This window comes from Dreissena polymorpha, chromosome 13 (assembly GCF_020536995.1).
Source record: "Dreissena polymorpha isolate Duluth1 chromosome 13, UMN_Dpol_1.0, whole genome shotgun sequence".
NCBI lineage: Eukaryota > Metazoa > Mollusca > Bivalvia > Myida > Dreissenidae > Dreissena > Dreissena polymorpha.
In genome coordinates, this window is record NC_068367.1 from 25,993,214 (window position 1) to 26,011,210 (window position 17,997).

At 34.8% G+C, this 17,997-nt stretch overlaps 1 protein-coding gene across 15 annotated transcripts in view; it reads left to right on the forward strand.

Annotated features, from left to right (window-relative positions):
• LOC127854948 (transformer-2 protein homolog alpha-like) overlaps window positions 1-17,633 on the forward strand; it is a 191,774-nt gene extending 174,141 nt beyond the window's left edge. For 4 of the 15 annotated variants that reach the window (XR_008037236.1, XR_008037237.1, XR_008037238.1 and 1 more), the window contains one exon: window positions 16,320-17,633. Coding sequence is in view for 9 of the 15 variants with exons in the window: in XM_052390137.1 (XP_052246097.1) it covers window positions 1,759-1,773; window positions 6,155-6,312; window positions 7,007-7,054; window positions 8,440-8,536; window positions 9,242-9,445; window positions 11,152-11,267; window positions 13,842-14,080; window positions 16,150-16,169 (897 nt within the window). In the remaining 6 variants the exon portion in view is untranslated. Of the gene's footprint in view, window positions 1-1,626; window positions 1,774-6,154; window positions 6,313-7,006; window positions 7,055-8,439; window positions 8,537-9,241; window positions 9,446-11,151; window positions 11,268-13,841; window positions 14,081-14,808 lie in introns of those variants that run through there. The other 11 variants (XR_008037232.1, XM_052390142.1, XM_052390141.1 and 8 more) reach the window with 11 other exon arrangements.
• The last annotated feature ends 364 nt before the right edge of the window (window positions 17,634-17,997 follow it).

Sequence of the window (17,997 nt, forward strand, 5' to 3'; positions counted from 1 at the left end):
AAATTTAATCGAGGAAACTATTAAGTACTGTAAGTAACGTGTGACTTTCTCATCAAATGTGGAATAAAAATACATATTGTTCATGAACAGCTAGATCGCCTATTTCTAAGTTTATCGACAGTTTGGCCTATATAATATTATTTTTTTGCATTCATTGCATACTAATACATAAATCACATTTTGTATATAACATGACATATTAGTTTTTATTTTGAACTCTGTGCCCTTAAAATCAAAAGAATTCTCTTCAATAATATAATCACATAGGCGATCTGTCCACGAACAACAAATGCGAGAACCCTCAACAAGACAGATGCCTTTAAGTAAACATTTAGATGAATGTTCACATTATGAATATAAATTCAAAATATTTTCATTTTATAAGCTATTTTCGAACAATATTTCAGCAAGGTTAGCAAAAGAATAACATTTTATACATGTATTTAAACCCCGAAAACATTTCATTTAACATGTACCGGTAATAATAAACTTCAATTTATGAATTGTAATAGGAGTTAAATGAGAAACACGTGTTGCTCCTGCAACTACATTTGACCACCAAAAAGACAATATCAAATTTATATGATGCATAGTTTAAAAGTTTTAAGGAAAACAATATGTTTTCCACAAGCTGCGTGAATGCGAGCCCCAGTTAATAGTTTCGTAATAAATCTTGTTAAGTATTGTATATAAGTATTGCAATTTGATGTATACACGAAATTGTCCTTATGACATACATGAATTCAGTTAGCATTCATGATCAATATTAAAATATTCAAGAGTAAAACAACAACAACAACAACAACAACAATATAAAAACAACACATTACTTTTTGTGAGTACCCGGTACTTAGGAGTATAACTTGACGATGTCAATGTTTCTATTTCTTATCCATGAAAAAATAGGTCTGTAATAAAAATCGATGTAACATGGTGTAAAGATAATGTTACATTAAATTCTTTTCAGAATATTAATACATACCAAGTCACTTGTATTGTCAACTTTTTTATTCAGGAAATAAATTAGACCTAGGTAATTTAATTATTCGATGGAATATCCTCAAACTTAACCTGTGTTGTTTTGCTAACAAAACGTGTTTCAAGTTCTGCATGAATGATCGCTGATGACTCAACCCCATGAAATCTTTTGTTTTCTAAAATGAAATGTTATAGCTTTACATTACTATTCAGTTTAGCTTCTTCAGTCCATAAAAATATTTCATTAATAGCGCAAATAAAAACTATGCTTCAAACCCACAAAAAGAGCAGTGGAGAACAAAAAAGTTATGTTGCTCTATTCAGACCAGTCTAAATAAATTGTCATTAAATTGAAATGTATTATCATTTGTCAATGTATCTCATTTTAATGTAAATTATATCGATGTGTTATTAAAATCGTTTTGTTATGCGGTTAATATTTATTTACACTTACATTTACTGAAATATGTTTTTAATTATTCTGAGTGAAGTTTGAAACTAATTTCCATTGATCGTTCCAAGTCGGTGGCATCGGTTTTGCTTTGTATGTTTCTTGTCTACTACATTTGATGTCTGCCTTATTGTTGACAATTGGTTCCTTGCCAATTAAGGACCCTGTTTTATTATAGGGTTCCTCTCCTGTTGACGGTTCCCTCCTATCAATATATTTGAAGGAGGGGATGTGCGTCGGTATTAGACGGTAATTAGTCGTATCAGGAGCACGCGAACTCAGAACTCGAAGCAAAAGTTGAAAGAAACAATCACATCGTCACATTAAAAATGAGCGAAAACGGGGTATATGAATATGTTTTTCTATAATAGTAATTATGGTCACACTTCTTGTCTGGTTAATGTCATCATAAACTGTAACGTTTTTGTCCATCTGACTTTGACATAAGTTTTCGCGATCCATGTTTTGCCTCCATTTTGTATGACGATCCACTTTTATGTTATTTACGATCGATTTTAGTTATGATTGGATTTTTTCTTGGTCATAAATTAAAGCATTAACTTTGTGTTACTTACATAAAACCTTTCGCTAATACGATTGCTGTACAATTTAAAATTAGTGCTGCAGGCCAAGTGTCGTCAGATTCTCCCGTTTCTTCTTCTTCGTGATAACAGTACTCCACCATACTAGGATAAACCTAACTGATGCTTATGTACTGGATAACTTTATAAACACAAAAAGAGAGCAAACATGATTTTCTTCAGACTTGTTTCGTAATGCAACGGCCCTAGCGTTTTTTTCCTCTAACTAGTACTGGGGAACAATACCTTACCCAAAGCCTACCGGAGGCTTCCCAATTTTAGCACCGGACCTTTCCCAATCTCCATATCTACCGTTCCGAACAATTCTAGGTGCCATTCCCAATCGCCAGTGCCTTTTATTTTCGCTGGAAATATCTTTTGAAATCGTCAAGCCTGTCATTTTCAGCCATTTATTTTCGCCAGGGAAAAAGAAAGTAAACACAACTTTTCAAAGGGGCCCAACTCTGGATTACATAACCGCGACTAGTGATAGATTTTTCCAGTGAAAGAATTCCATCGTAAAGACCAGTCTTCCTTACATCAATAAACTTTCTCAACACTTATTTTTGTTGACATTGAAAAAACGGTATTGAGTTAAATGCGCATATTACTTTAAGATCAATGTATAGTTTTTTAAGTGTCAAATCTGGACAGAAACTATTTGAATAGGGATATAAACAAATAAAAGTTTAACATAAAATAAAAAATAACTAGAAATGGCGCGGCAGAGGCCGACGCGTATCCCCACGCCGCATGTTTGACCCAGGGTTGGTAATGGTCTTAGGGCTAGGAAAATAAAACTTCATAGGTACATTAATCATGACTCGCAGATGACCCCTATTGATTTTCAGGTCACTAGGTCAAATGTCAAGGTCACGGTAACCGGAAATAGTAAAAATGGTTTCCGGATGATAACTCAAGAACGCTTATGCCTAGGACAGTGTTTTTTTTCACAAATAGGAGAATCGTGGCGGGGCCCGTCCAAAGGGGAAAAACGCGTCGTTTTTTAGGAAAAGGGGAAAATTAAAAATTCACTCTTTTATATTTTCTGAAATTTATTATATGAATACACATGTATGTATGAATGTAATATTCACAGCTGAATTTCTCTGTCCTTTTTCTAAAATATATACCAATGATTTTTTCAACATTAGTTTCAGACAGTTAAGGCTTCATGCACAGTCTCAGTTTTCCTAGCCATTTTGAGTCTAATTGGGACTTTCTAATCGATAAAATGGCAATTGTTCGCATTTTGTTTATCAATAAAATGGACCAAATTAAAATGTTTTTATCATCAAATATTGACACAATATATACAGATACATCAGGCCTTTTCCTGGCAATTATGGGAAAAGCATAAAATTCATATGAAAAGTACACTGATTTGGGAAATACTTATTTATTGTAACTCTTTATAATAATTCAAAATCATATAATATTATTAATTTGTTATATACTTTGTCAGTTGTTATGAAATGAATATTTATCATAAGAGAGTTCTTTCTAAATATTTTTATTTTTTTATTCTGAAGGGGATTTTTTCTACAAAATCTGGGAAAAATATATACTCTTTTTTGAGGGGAATGGGGCTGAATATTGGCCCCGAAATTGATATAAAAAAAACACTGTAGGATCATGAAACTTCATAGGTACATTGATCATGACTCGCAGATCTATGTACCCTATTGATTTTCAGGTCACTAGGTCAAAGGTCAAGGTCACGGTGACTCAACTTAGAAAAATGGTTTCCGGATGATAACTCAAGAACGCTTACGCCTAGGATCATGAAACTTCATAGGTACATTGATCATGACTCGCAGATGGCCCCTATTGACTTTCAGGTCACTAGGTCAACGGTCAAGGTCATGGTGACTTGACACATTAAAATGGTTTCCTGATGATGACTCAAGAAAGCTTACGCCTAGGATCATGAAACTTCACAGGTATATTGATCATGACTCGCAGATGACCCCTATTGATTTTCAGGTCACTAGGTCAAAGGTGAAGGTCACAGTGCCAAACAGCGTATTCACACAATGGCTGCCAATACAGGGCTCAGCCTAGGTTCAAACTTGAGGGAGAAGTGACTTCTCCCTGAGCTGAAATTAGGGAGAAGTGAGCCCACTAGAAGGAAAAGTGATTTCTGTTCGGCGTGTAATAACATCTTCGCTTGTTTTATACCCTTCATTACACCAAGCCTTAGTATCATCATCAATGACAAACAAATACTATTTTCAAATTCAATAAATCCTTACATATTAAGTCACATAAATCAATTCATACAAATAAAACTTGTGATTTCCATGTGCATCATAAAAATAAACAGTACTTTAATAATGCAATGACAATCCAAACCCTATTTACATCATATTAATGTATCGATACATGATAATTAGTCAGTGATTTTTTCACCCAATTGGGAACAGGTCCGGTACCAATGCCATTGGGAATTCTTCGCGTCATGAAATCACCAAATTGTGGTAAAAACGAGTCTTAACAAAACACAATCTTAATGCATGGGACATATAGTATATTTATTACTGTTAATCCGAATTGTATACATATCCGAAATATGTACACTTGAGAATGCCTTACCTGTATCATTTAATAATCCAAATTTTCCTTGTTGTTATCTGGTTTAACAAACCTTATTACACGTACATGTTTGTTAAAACCAGTTAATGCTTTCTCCATTATTGAATCACCATTACTTGTAATTTGAATCGCCAGCTTTGAATTGAACGCGGGTTTAATGTTACAATACATCTGCCATGTGCAATGTCGAAGGTCATGAGTCATGACGTAGCAATTTTATTCTACTCGGATAATTTATATCTAATCGAGGAAATGTGTTTTCTCAAAGTCTATTGTGTAGTATTAGGACTTGTTAGTATAAAAATGAACTGTGATTCCAGTTTATATAAGATGGGTGTTACTCGTAATTATCGGTGGATTAACAAACTGACAAAACTCGCTGGACATTTACAGTAGTGGATCTACGTAATTAATAGACCCTTCGATCAATTTCGTTTTTCTTCAATAATTTTTCCGACTTTTTTAACCGTGCCGTCTGCCAAAAACATGTAATTATCGAATGGTCACGTAATCATTAGACAACTTACAGCACGCGCAAAGAGGTTGCGGGATATAAAATAAAGTCGTTTAAGTATGGATACGGTAGATAAAACTATGGAAATAAGCACTAGTCTACAGTTTGCACGGGTGGGTTGTTAGTTTTCGTTTATATGGTTATGAATTAATGTCTGACAAAATAAATTGCACATCGACTGGATAATTAGTGTTTAAGAGTTTTGAAACACGAAACAAGTAAACAGTAGAACATACTAGCATAAATCGTATTCATATTTACTGTTGGGGATGTATTGCGTGTGTAAACTTTTTTGAGCGTAAATACATGTCTAAAACGACGTCATTTCATCGCTCAGGTAAACTATTGCATATGTATATACAATGCGCGCGTTCTCATTGGTAACTATCCATGTTAATGTACCGCTTAACTCCGCCTTCAAGGCGTGTACTAATTGGGCTTGCAGAGCAGAGAACTATCCAAACTGTCGGCGAAATAACACTCGCTATGATCTTTTGATCTAAACCGTTATTGTTTGGAGTGAATGCCCATGTATGCTAGTTGCCTGGATAAGCTTTCACAGCAGTCGATCTTTTGCTGTGATAATAAACTGATAACATAACAAGCGTAATCGGTGACTTTATGACATGTGAAAATAGAGATTTTTTAGATGAAAAAGTTTAGAGAAAAAAACGTCGATGTTGTATAAAAAGAAGGCGAAGTCAACTTCTCCTTCATGTAATTTAAGGGCGACATTATTATGTCCCGGGCGAAGATGTCGCCCACGTCGCCCTCACGGCCGAGCCCTGCAATACTACTGACAGCCCATATGGGGGGCACGCATGTTTTACAAACAGCCCTTGTTAAAAGAAAGAAATGCTGTTCTTAAAATTGCAAATATTTTACTCGTTTCTTAAATATTTATTTGATCTTTTTTAATATAATAATTCAAGTTTGTGACTTTTTCTTCACTTTTGTGGCTTCCATTAATCAACCAATCTTATTGATCAAATGACCACATTTACAGTCAATAAAGATATATTGCTACAACTTCAGGATGTTGAGCAGTCTCCAGCACCCAATGAAGGCTCACCTCTGAGGTCAGAGGGGTCAGCACCGCCCAGGTCAAAAAGTAGGTCAGCATCACGGTCAAGGTCACGTTCCAGATCTCACAGACACTCACATTCACACAAGAGGAAAAGGTCATACTCAAGGTTTGTGTTTTTATTATTAACCATAGTGTTTGAAACATATGCTATAATTTAATCCGCTTTTTAAGGGGTTACACTGCAGTGATTTCAATTGAAGCAGAATTTTGCATTTTGATGCAATTTTCTCATTTTTGACACCTGCAAAAAACTAGCCTTGCATCATTTTGAATCATTTGTTTTCCACAATCCAACTTGAAAAAATGACCAGAAATGATCATTTATGGAAATAATAAAGCTTTTGTGAACTTGTTTTATTCATTATTATGATAAATAAGCTATTACAAAACCTTAGACATGCATTTAGGAACATTTCAAGTTACTTCAGTATTTTGACCATTATCTTTTTTATTTTGACCCCTCATTATTTGGAGACTTTGGGTCATTTTGACTCCTGGTTTTCAAAATCTACTGAAATAGCTGGAAACTTACAGTTTGGGAGCACCAAATTATAAGTAACCATTAACTAAAAAGATCTATTTTGCATGCAACATGCATTTACATATTCACACTTTATTTGCTTATTTGTGTGACCAATTTTGATGTCTTGTATATATGCATTATTATAACTTAAAAAATGTCCTATCACTCCTTGTGTCTGACATAGCCAACATTTGTTTCACTCATTGTTTCTTAAACATTTTCAAAGTTACACATTACATAGAGTCTGTGTGTGATTTACTGTTTTTTTTTTCTCCAGATCCAGGTCACGTTCACATCCATCAAAAAGTCCTAGAAGATCTCGACAGTAAGATAGCTGAACTTATATTTTTAGCTGTGTTTAAGTTTTTAGCTTTAAAAAAATTGTCAGTTTAAACTTTTCTTTATTAGTTTATCTACTGGTATTTCATTTGACTTCGAATCATGTTTTCATAAATGTATTTGTTAAATTTCTGTTCAAACATTTAAAAAAAATAATTTTGCCAATATTTAAATGCATGGACTACATGTAGGATTTATTTTTTATACGCCCGTTTTTAAAAACGGGACATATTATAGTTTCATCCTTGGCAGGCGGGCAGCGGGCGGGCGGCATCCACAGCAGTGTCCGCTCTCTAATTCAAATAGTATTCATCCGATCTTCACCAAATTTGGTCAGAAGTTGTGTCTGGACAATATCTAGGTCAAGTTCGCATATGGGTCATGCTGGGTCAAAAACTAGGTCACAGGGTCACTTAGTGCATTTCAAGGATTAAGCATGGTGTCCGCTCTCTAATTGAAGTAGTTTTCACCCGATCTTCACCAAATTTGGTCAGAAGTTGTGTATAGATGATATGTAGGTCAAGTTCAAATATGGGTCATGCCGGGTCAAAAACGAGGTCCTGATGTCACTTAGTGCATTTCAAGCATTAAGCATGGTGTCCGCTCTCTAATTGAAGTAGTTTTCATCTGATCTTCACCGAATTTAACCAGATATTACGTCTAAATGATATCTAGGTCAAGTTCAAATATGGGTCATGCCGGTTCAATAACTAGGTCTCGAGGTCACTTGGTGCATTTCAAGCATTTAACATGGTGTCCGCTCTCTTATTGAAGTAGTTTTCATCTGATCTTCACTGAATTTTGTCAACTGTTACGTCTAAATGATATCTAGGTCAAGTTCAAATATGGGTCATGTCGGGTCAATAACTAGGTCTCGAGGTCACTTCGTGCATTTCAAGCATTGAGCATGGTGACCAAACCAAACCCCCCAAAAAAGTGTTTAATTATTGTCATATCTCAATTTTATTTCATAAACATCCAACGAAATATATGATTATAATTTATATGATTTTTTTCTTAAAATGGCTAGGAAAGGCCTGATTTGTCAATATTTGTTGAAACCCCCCCCCCCCCCCCCCAATTTAGTCCATTTTGTCGGGAAAAATTTGCCATTTTATCAACTAAAAAAATCCCAATTTGACCAGACTCCTTTTCCCAAAATGGTCTGAAAAAAACATGCTTGAGCTAAATGTTATTTAATTCAAAGGGCCCCGGCTCCATTCTCAAAATGGAAAATGATAAACAAACACTTATGAGATTTGGGGACCATTGGTTTGTTGGCATGTTGGGTGATTTGAAGGTTTATATTAAGACAAAGTTTTGTTATACTTATTGTCATATTTGAATAACTATCATTTCTGTTTCCATAAGTTCCCGTAGTCGCAGCCGAGATCGCCATGGCTCGAGGAAAGAAAGAAGCAGGAGTCGATCACCGATGTCTTCTAGACGGAGACACGATGGAAACCGGGTACAGGGATTTTTATGAACCTTCAGTATTTAAACCTATCCCTGGGAAAATGTGGCCTAATGCATCTGCGTAAAGTGTTGTCCCAGATAAGCCTGTGCAGTCCGCACAGGCTACTAAGATGCAACGCTTTTTCGGCTTTATTGTGTTTTATTTTTCATTTTAAAGAAAGTCCCTTCTATGCGAAAATGTGGATTGGGACGACATTTTACACACATGCATTAAGCCTCGTGAGGCTTTTTACGATACAAATAACTCCTTGATATACAATACATTTTTAGTGTGCTTAGTGGTTGATAGACTGGTGAACTAAAGAGAGATATACTGACAATTCACAGCCAAAAACTACCAGTTATGCTGAGGATTTATTGATGGTTTAAATATTTGGCTAACATTATTTTCCCTACATTTTTTTTAAGTTTAATCCTCAAAATGTAAAGATGCTTCAGAAATCAAGGGTTTTCACAATTGTACATTAAAAATATTTTCTTTCAACATACAGGTACTAAATTTGTGAGACGGTCACATTTGGCAATGGCTTCAAATTAGAATATTTAGCTACAGAAAACTTATTGATTTTTTAAAACGCTCAGAATGAGAAGATTTTTCTTCGGTCTCCGCTAACTCCCGTCAAGAAAAAAATAACGCAGGCTTAGGCCTGAATTTTTTAGTAAGCTCACTGCTCTGCCTGATATCACACGGTCACAGAATTGTACTCAACAGGATGATCCTGAACCTTCCAAGTGCCTGGGCATATTCGGGCTGAGTCTGTACACCCAGGAGCGCGACCTGCGCGAGGTGTTCAACCGCTACGGGGAGCTGGAAGAGGTCAATGTGGTGTATGATCGACAGAGTGGCCGTTCAAGAGGCTTTGCCTTCATTTACTTCCGAAGCATTGACGATGCTATTGAGGTAGGCATCTTTGTGAGTTGTTCTGAACTTATGACCGTTTTATTTTACTTTTAATTTAAAAAACCTATTTGTTTTAGCTCAATTGCATGTATAGAGCCTATAGCATATGTAACTGCTTTGGAGTCCGTTTCCTAGGGAGATGTTGTTAAGGGCGATCTTAAGAACGCTCCCACAGTTGGTATTCAACCCATTACCACTTGGTAGCTAGGCAGACGACATATCTGGTACGCCACAGAGACCATGTTATTTCAGACACTTGGAAAATGTGTCCGTCTTGTTGCACATGTCTTGACAAATGTTTGACAGATGCTTATAGTGTGTACAACATGATGTTCCACAAATTTAGCAATACTCTTGACCGTCAATCTGTTTGTCTGATGTAATGGTCAAGGTGTTATACAACCTGTCTGCTGTGCAATTTTAAAGTTTGTGTATGGACTTAGTTAATGTGTAGAACATGTAGTTGCTAGTTGCAAGTTTCTTTAAATTTAACCATGTATAAACAGAGGGGGTAATCACGTGATAGTCAAGATGGCGACATCCATGCCTAGACAGTTATTTTTCGCCGTTTCATACCCTTTATTACTTTTGTTTATTTTTTTAATGACGCTCACTTTCCAGCCATATCAATAAAAAGGTGAATAGCGTTTAATTCTCATTTGAATTCGCTTTATATCTCATCCTGATAAGAAATTTTGCAGCGAGTAAAGTCGAGATAAAGAGCGAATATTACTATGACATAAAAGCCAGTAACTTTCTTCATAATATGGCTTGAAAGTGAGCTGAATAAAAAAAGTTACAATTAAATTAAGGGTATATAACAAAAAAACACACTTGCCTTGGCATGGACGTCGCCATCTTGTTTGTTACGTGATTACCCCCTCTGTTTAAAGCTAAAATGGATAATTTAAGGAGTGTTTAAAGTAACTTAAATAATAATAAAAATCTAACAAAGCCACACAATTTCATCTAAAGTGTCTTCTTGTGATGTAAGTATTCACATAACAACAGATTGATAAACCAATACACAGCATTCCCTTGTTCGTTATAATTATAGATAATAAAAAGGCGACAACTTAAAAACATTTGCATTGTACAATTTGCAGCAAATGTTATTTGTAGCAAATTAACCAATATTATGTGCGTTTGACAGGGATTTCAATTGATGTACTATAAAAAAAAAATTATGCAAGCATTTTCAGTTTTCTCACTTTTGACTCCTGCATATTATTAGCCTTTGCATCATTTTGACATAGTATTTGATCTGCCTTTGCATCATTTTGACATAGTGTTTGATCTGCCTTTGCATCATTTTAACATAGTATTTGATCTGCCTTTGCATCATTTTGACATAGTATTTGATCTGCCTTTGCATCATTTTGACATAGTATTTGATCTGCCTTTGCATCATTTTGACATAGTATTTGATCTGCCTTTGCATCATTTTGACATAGAATTTGATCTGCCTTTGCATCATTTTGACATAGTATTTGACTAATAGGAATAATAAGAAGCATATGCAGCAAATTTGTGCTTCAGTATTATCAAATGATCCCTTAACATTTGGTCAGATGCCCGAGAAATGTTCATGTACTTGACTCCTTTTCTTGAAATCCCTGGTTTGACATTATTATATGCAAAAAAGAATCATAACTATGTGAGGACAGGTATTATGAAAGGAGTTAATATTTATGTTTATGTACCAGGCGAAAGACCGATGCACAGGTCTGGAGATAGACGGACGTCGTATCCGTGTGGACTATTCTATCACACGGAGAGCACACACACCCACTCCTGGGGTGTACCTGGGAAAACCAACCAGGTTAGTCTAGTAAATGTCAGGTAATGTTTGAGTTTACATGGTAAAACCCACCAGGTTAGTGTAGTAAATGTCAGGTAATGTTTGGGTTTACATGGGAAAACCCACCAGGTAAGTGTAGTAAATGTCATGCTATGTTTGGGTTTACCTGTGAAAACCAACCAGGTTAGTGTAGTTAATGTCAGGCTTTTTTGGGGTTTACCTGGTAAAATCCACCAGGTTAGTGTAGATAATGTCAGGCAGTTTTTAGCTCGACTATTATATATGAAATATATATAGTGGAGCTATCCTACTCACCCCAGCGTCGGCGTTAGCTTGAGCGTGCAAATGTTAAAGTTTGCGTACCACCCCAAATATTTCCTATGTCCCTTGACATATTGCTTTCATATTTTGCATACTTCTTTACTAACATAACCCCAACCTATAAACAAGAGCAGACAACTGTATCAAGCATTTTGTAAGAATTATGGCCCTTTTTCCACTTAGAATATGCATATTATTGATAACTCTATGTTTTGCGTACCACCTCAAATATTTTCAATGTCCCTTGACATATTGCTTTTATATTTTGCATACTTATTTACCAACATGACCCCAACCAATTAACAAGAGCAGACAACTGTTTCAAGCATTTTGTAGGAATTATGGCCCTTTTATGCTTCCCCATTTTTTTTGGGGGGGGAGCATATAGTCGCCGCTTCGACTGTCCGTGCGATTCGTCCGTGCACAATTTTTGTCCGGGCTACTTCTCAGCAATAAATGACCGGAATTCAATTAAACTTTATGGGAAGCTTCACTACCAAGAGGAGATGTGCATATTATCAGCCGGTTTTGGTCGGAAGATTTTTCACAGAGTTACGGCCCTTTGAAATTTTCCATTAACTGTACATATAGTGCAATTCTTGTCCCCCCAACTACTGACTGGAACTCAATGAAACTTTATGGAAAGCCTAACTACCTTGAGGAGATGCGCATGCTATTTGTGGGTTCTGGTTGGATGATTTATTAAGAGAGTTATGGCCCTTTGAAATTTTTTAGTTGCTAAACCATCCATCATATTATTTTGTCCAAAGTTATGCCCCTCAAGACGTTTCCTTTATTCTGAATATATAGTGCAATATTGTGACAACAAAAACTTTGGGGAGCATCACCCATCTCCGACGGTTTCTTGTTTGTCTTTGTAATTTTGAATATTTTGTTAAATTTTGTGTTTAGATCCACTTTACTTCTAAAGACGGTAACATTATCGACTCATTGATTTGACTTTGAATAAGTTTCAGGCCAAAATGATGCCAAATATCACTTTTCGCTTTCTTGTTTTTCATAATTTTGTACTAACTGTTCTAGTTATTCACGTCTTTTTGGACAATGTTCGCCATGTTGTTTCACAATAGCTGTGACTATGATCTGTGTAAATCAAACGCTTCAATGACAGGTTTAAAAAGCGAGTCAGCGGAGCCCATTATTAAATATCTGTAGCGTTCTGACTTTTCCTCGACTTATTCAGCATCTAAAGATAAGATGATAAGTGCTATGTTTTGAACGATTTATATAGCAAAGAAAGAAAAGAAGTAATGGAATAAACATGTTTCTGATAATTATAAACTGATTTTCAATGGAAATCGGTCCCAACTTCCAAAAAGGTACGGAACCATACGGACATGAATAGCTACGTCTTGTATACATGAAAGTTAAACATCTACAAGTTGAAGCACTTGCTTGACCTGGATATTAACGGATTATTTATTTAACGCTTTTTAATCGCTTCTACAGTTTCCAAACTAATAATTTTATCAAAATATGTATTTAACCTCTGTGTTCATAAAATAATAATAAGATTTAAAAAAAAAAACGGTGCGGCAACGCCGTGCTATTTTTTTAACGACATGCACCGCGATATACCGGTTAACTGGTGAATCGTGACAGCCCTAGTACCCACCATGTTAGTGTAGTTAATGTCAGACAACTTTTGGGTTTACCTGGGAAAAACCCACCAGGTTAGGGTCGTAAATGTCAGGCAATTGCAGGGCTTACACTGCCATTCGCCAATCAAATGGGAAATTTTCTTAAGTGTTTCATTTCATATTGCAATAGATTGGCATAGGGATATACATTTAAATAACATCATTGTGCCAATATTATTTTAGGAATACCAAAAAAACATGTGTTTCCTTATTTAGTAAAGAAATACAAAACATTGTAATTTTGAACTTAAGTGAAAATATTTAAGAAATGACTTAAGTTGTTTCTGGAATACCATCCCTGGTCTGATGGGCTTTTCACATGACAATGAGCTGTGCTCTGTGAAAAGGAGGTTTAATGCATGTGGGTTAAGTGTCACACTTCCCGCCTAAACTATATTTTTGCCCTAAACAAACAGTATTATAAAAGCAGAAAGTTTTGTCCCTTATTATCTGGGATTACACTTTACGCACATTAAACCCGCTGTTTCACAGATCGAGGCTACAATAGTTTCCACAAAACATCTATAGAGTTCTTAAGATCATATTAATGATTGTTGTGAAAGCCAATTTAATTGTCGCAATACTTAGCAATTTCTGTTCTTCCTGTTTTAAGCAGACGGGAGAGGCATGAGGAAGGCCGCTACGACGACCGATATTACGGTGGTGGTGGTGGCGGCGGTGGTGGGGACAGGGGAGGTTACTATGGCGGGGGCGGTGACCGTGGTTACAGTGGTAGTCGACGAAGAAGCCCATCCCCCTACTATGGACGTAGCAGACGAAGCCCGTCCCCATATTACGGACGAAAGAGAGGGTATTCCTACTCTAGGTCACGATCTAGGTCGTACTCACGGGGTAAGTTGTGTCGAGACTTTTAACCCTTTCAGTGCGGGAACCAAATTTTAAAGGCCTTTGCAAACAGTTTGGATCCAGATGAGACGCCACAGAACGTGGCGTCTCATCATGATCCAAAATGTTTTCTATTCTGATAGTATTCTTTGAAAAAAATCGAAGAAAATGCTAATTTTAGAAATTAAGCAGACGACATTTTAGCAGACGACAAATTACCCAGCATGCAAAGTGTTAACTTTTGGGGTTTAAAACAAGCTTGTCAAGGTTATTGTTTTTCCATTGTTCATAGTCTTGATTTTTGACAACTTTGTAATGTAAGGGATAATAATGTAAGCCTATCATCTTTTAAATAGTCTAGGGTAGGCTTTTGTAGACGTTTGATGGCAAAGTTATTGAGAAAAATTGTATTTATAGTCATAAATTCAAATGCTAGCTTGTTATTGTTATTAAATGGAATCCCCCCCCCCATAGGTGTTGGGAAAATGTCTCTCAATTCATGCTCAAATTTAAGATTGGTGCATGCTTTAATGTCTCTTTTAGCCAAACAAATATTCAGTTACTAAAATCATGATTGTTTTTGGCAACTTTAATGTTCTTTTGACAATATGTTTATTAACAAATGTAGTTAAACATAAAAGTAAAAAATTTAGTAAGTTTGCTTAAGCCTTTTGCAATTGCCGTGTTTTTGTCTGAGGTTGACTATTGTTGTTTTACTGGTTTCTTGTTCACAGGCCGGTATAATTACTGAAGGCTTAGCTTGGAGGTAGAGGAACAAGTTAAAGATTGAACAACCATCATCCCGTAGTGTCGTTTCATCGTCATCATCGTCATGTTTGCCATCATCATCATCATTGAGCTTTATCTATCTTATGATTTTGTCTTACGATCATCTTCACTATCATTATCAGTCAGGGATTTCAGTAGATTTTGAAAAAGATGAATTCCCGAATTCTTGAAATTTTTTGGGGGACAATGGAATAAAGAGACCAAAAATTATCTGAGGTCAAGTTTATTCTTTGTTGACATGTTTGTCAAATACTCCACCAATTTTATTTTGTGGAAAGTCATGTTACAAAAAAAGACAAAAGAAGACTATTTATGTGATAAACAACTTATTTGTGTGTGCTTTAACAAATATAAAACAGTTTTTGTTCTATAAGAACTATGCACATAAGATTTAATGCTCTAGTCAATGCAAAGTATGTTGGATTTTTTCTTTCCGATATGTATTGAAATCCCTGATCATTGTACTTAGGCCATTTTACATATGAATATTTGTTGAGAGACAGTTTAAACTCGACATACTCAACATTACGATACAATTCGTGTGTGTAACTGCATCCCGTTGAACTGATGTTAATGTAATATATTACTGATACTATTATCTTGATCAGCGCTCCAGCTAGGGCTAAATGAAAGGGTGCAGCACCCTGACTCCTAAAAGTCCTACCCTGCCCCCTTGGACCCAAGCCATGCCCTGTTTTGGTCGGATTAGTATACTGCATTTTTTTTTACGATTAAATATATATTTCAGCTTTCATTGTAATACGAGTTTTATTAAGTATGTAGAAAATGTTTTACATGATAACATGGTATTATTAAATACGTATTTTAAATGATTTTTATATAACATATGCTACAATGTATTTTGAAAATACGCAGAAGGGTTAATATTACCTAGTGCGCTAAATTGACCTTTTTACAAAAGAACACCCTTCCCCTTTCAACCCCTAGCTGGGGCACTGAAAATAAATAACATGAATTGATAACATTATAAATGTGCTAAACCAATATAATTTGACAAAAGTGTAATATCATGTTTCTTGTAATTTACCATTAATTAGGAAAAAGAACCATATCATAAAAAATTGATAGTTTGTTTCATTGCGCTCATATTGCTAGACATTATTTCATGATAAAGTTATATTAGGGAATTACCTTAAACATTTGCCTCTTGCTCCATGTATGTTTTAGTACTAAATTACTGATGTTAAATCCTTTTCATTGTTTAGATTTTTTTTTGTACAACTGTTGTTTCTTGTTATTAATTCTCTGACATGTTTTTACTCAAGGCTTGAAGATAGAAAATTGACGAATCAAGTTAGAAAATTGACGAATCAAGTTAGAAAATTGACGAATCAAGTTGAAAAATCATGGGGTCTGAGTTCAACTTGATATAGAGAAGTCTGAAAATGTCTGAAGAGTGTCAGAAGAAAATGAAGTTTTTCTGAAGAAAGCATAGGTTATTTCGATTTTTTTTGGTCAATTTAATGTTTGGAATGGAACTAGAAAGTGTTGTTGTTTTTTTTCTTAAAAAAAAATTGAAATCTGTCAACATTACAGCTTTTTTTATTATATATAATAATCGTTATCAAATACTGTAAATTTAAAATATTTTATAAAGAATTTTTGTCTCAGAAGTTTTATGTTTTAAAATGTTCAAAATAATTTGGTATTTAAATGATTTAATTAAATTATTTTTGCTTTGTATTAACAAGGTTGAAAAGAAGAGGTCAGAATAAAGTTTGAAGTAAAAAGGGGGTAGAAGTTTTGGAAAAAAGAAAATGAAGTTGTTTGGAAGAAATGAAGTAGATTTTTGAAGAGTAGAAGTATTTTTGAAGATGTGAAGCTTGAAGGAAGTTCGATTTGGACTTTCTGAAGATTTGGAAAAAAATGGTTAGGTCTAGTCCACTAGAAAAGAAATATGTGCAAGGTAACGCTTTTGGGGGGAAAATATGTTGAAGACCGTTGAATGATGTAGGGATTATGTGGATAATAAATTTTGGGGAAATCTGTTGAAGATAATTGAATAATGTATGAAGAGCTTTGAACAAAATTTGGAAATTTGAGTGGAATGAATTCAAGCAAGAAGAAACATAAAAGTAGAGGTTAGTGTATCAGAGGTAAATGTTAAGAAAAGCATGCCATTTTTGTGTGTCCTGTAAAAATGTTGGTGTGATCGCAAGTTGAAGACATGAATAGAGATAATCACTTCCAACATTTAACTTCTTGGCAAACTTGTTTTGAATGCATGTTCAGCAACCAGTACTATGTAGCTACCATGTTGAACAATCTTTACAATATTTCTTATTAATGTTTTAATTTAATTGAGATATTAAAAAAAAAATTTTTTTTTACATTCTCCAAAAAGTATTGATAATAGGTTTCCCTTTCTTATGACGAAAATTTGGGAAATTTAGCCATTGTTTACAACAAGTTTATAATTTGGGAAATTTAGCCAACAATGTGAAATGTTCTTGACCAGTAAAGGAGTAGAAAACCTGTCTTCCCAATGAGAAATTGAAAACAGTAGTCTCCCCTGAATTTTATTCTAAAGAACAAACAGTCCAAGAATGGGTCTGTCAATCAACAGTTTCTATGTGTTTTGTGCATGTTCCCATTTCAGGTGTTCAACACTTAAATTACGAAGAGAGTCCACAATGGTTTTCATCATCTGAACGTTATTACCCGCCCTACTAACCATAATGGTCGTTTTTTTGTTACTGTTTATGCACATACTGTGTACGAGTGTATAAATAAAAGTTATCAAAATGTATGCATTATTGTGGTTTTAATGTGCTCCCACATCTGAAGTTGTATTAATAATTTTGCAACTTAATCCTCGTTGCTATGATTTAAAAATCCAAAAATCATTCAAATCAATCCATGCTCAGACTTAACAAAAAAAAAAATATTTTTTTTACTCGAGAAGTACTACAGGTACATTTGCAAATATACAGGAACACATTTTTCTCAAATCATCAGTAACTCAGCTAAATAAAGAATTGTAAAACAAACAATATTTACCTTGAGTTGCAACAAAACAAAGACTATATAGGTAGTACATTTGTATAATAATGGTAGAACCAGTACTTGTTCAGCTCACAGTTAAAAACAGGTTTTGCTTGTAAATGGAAATA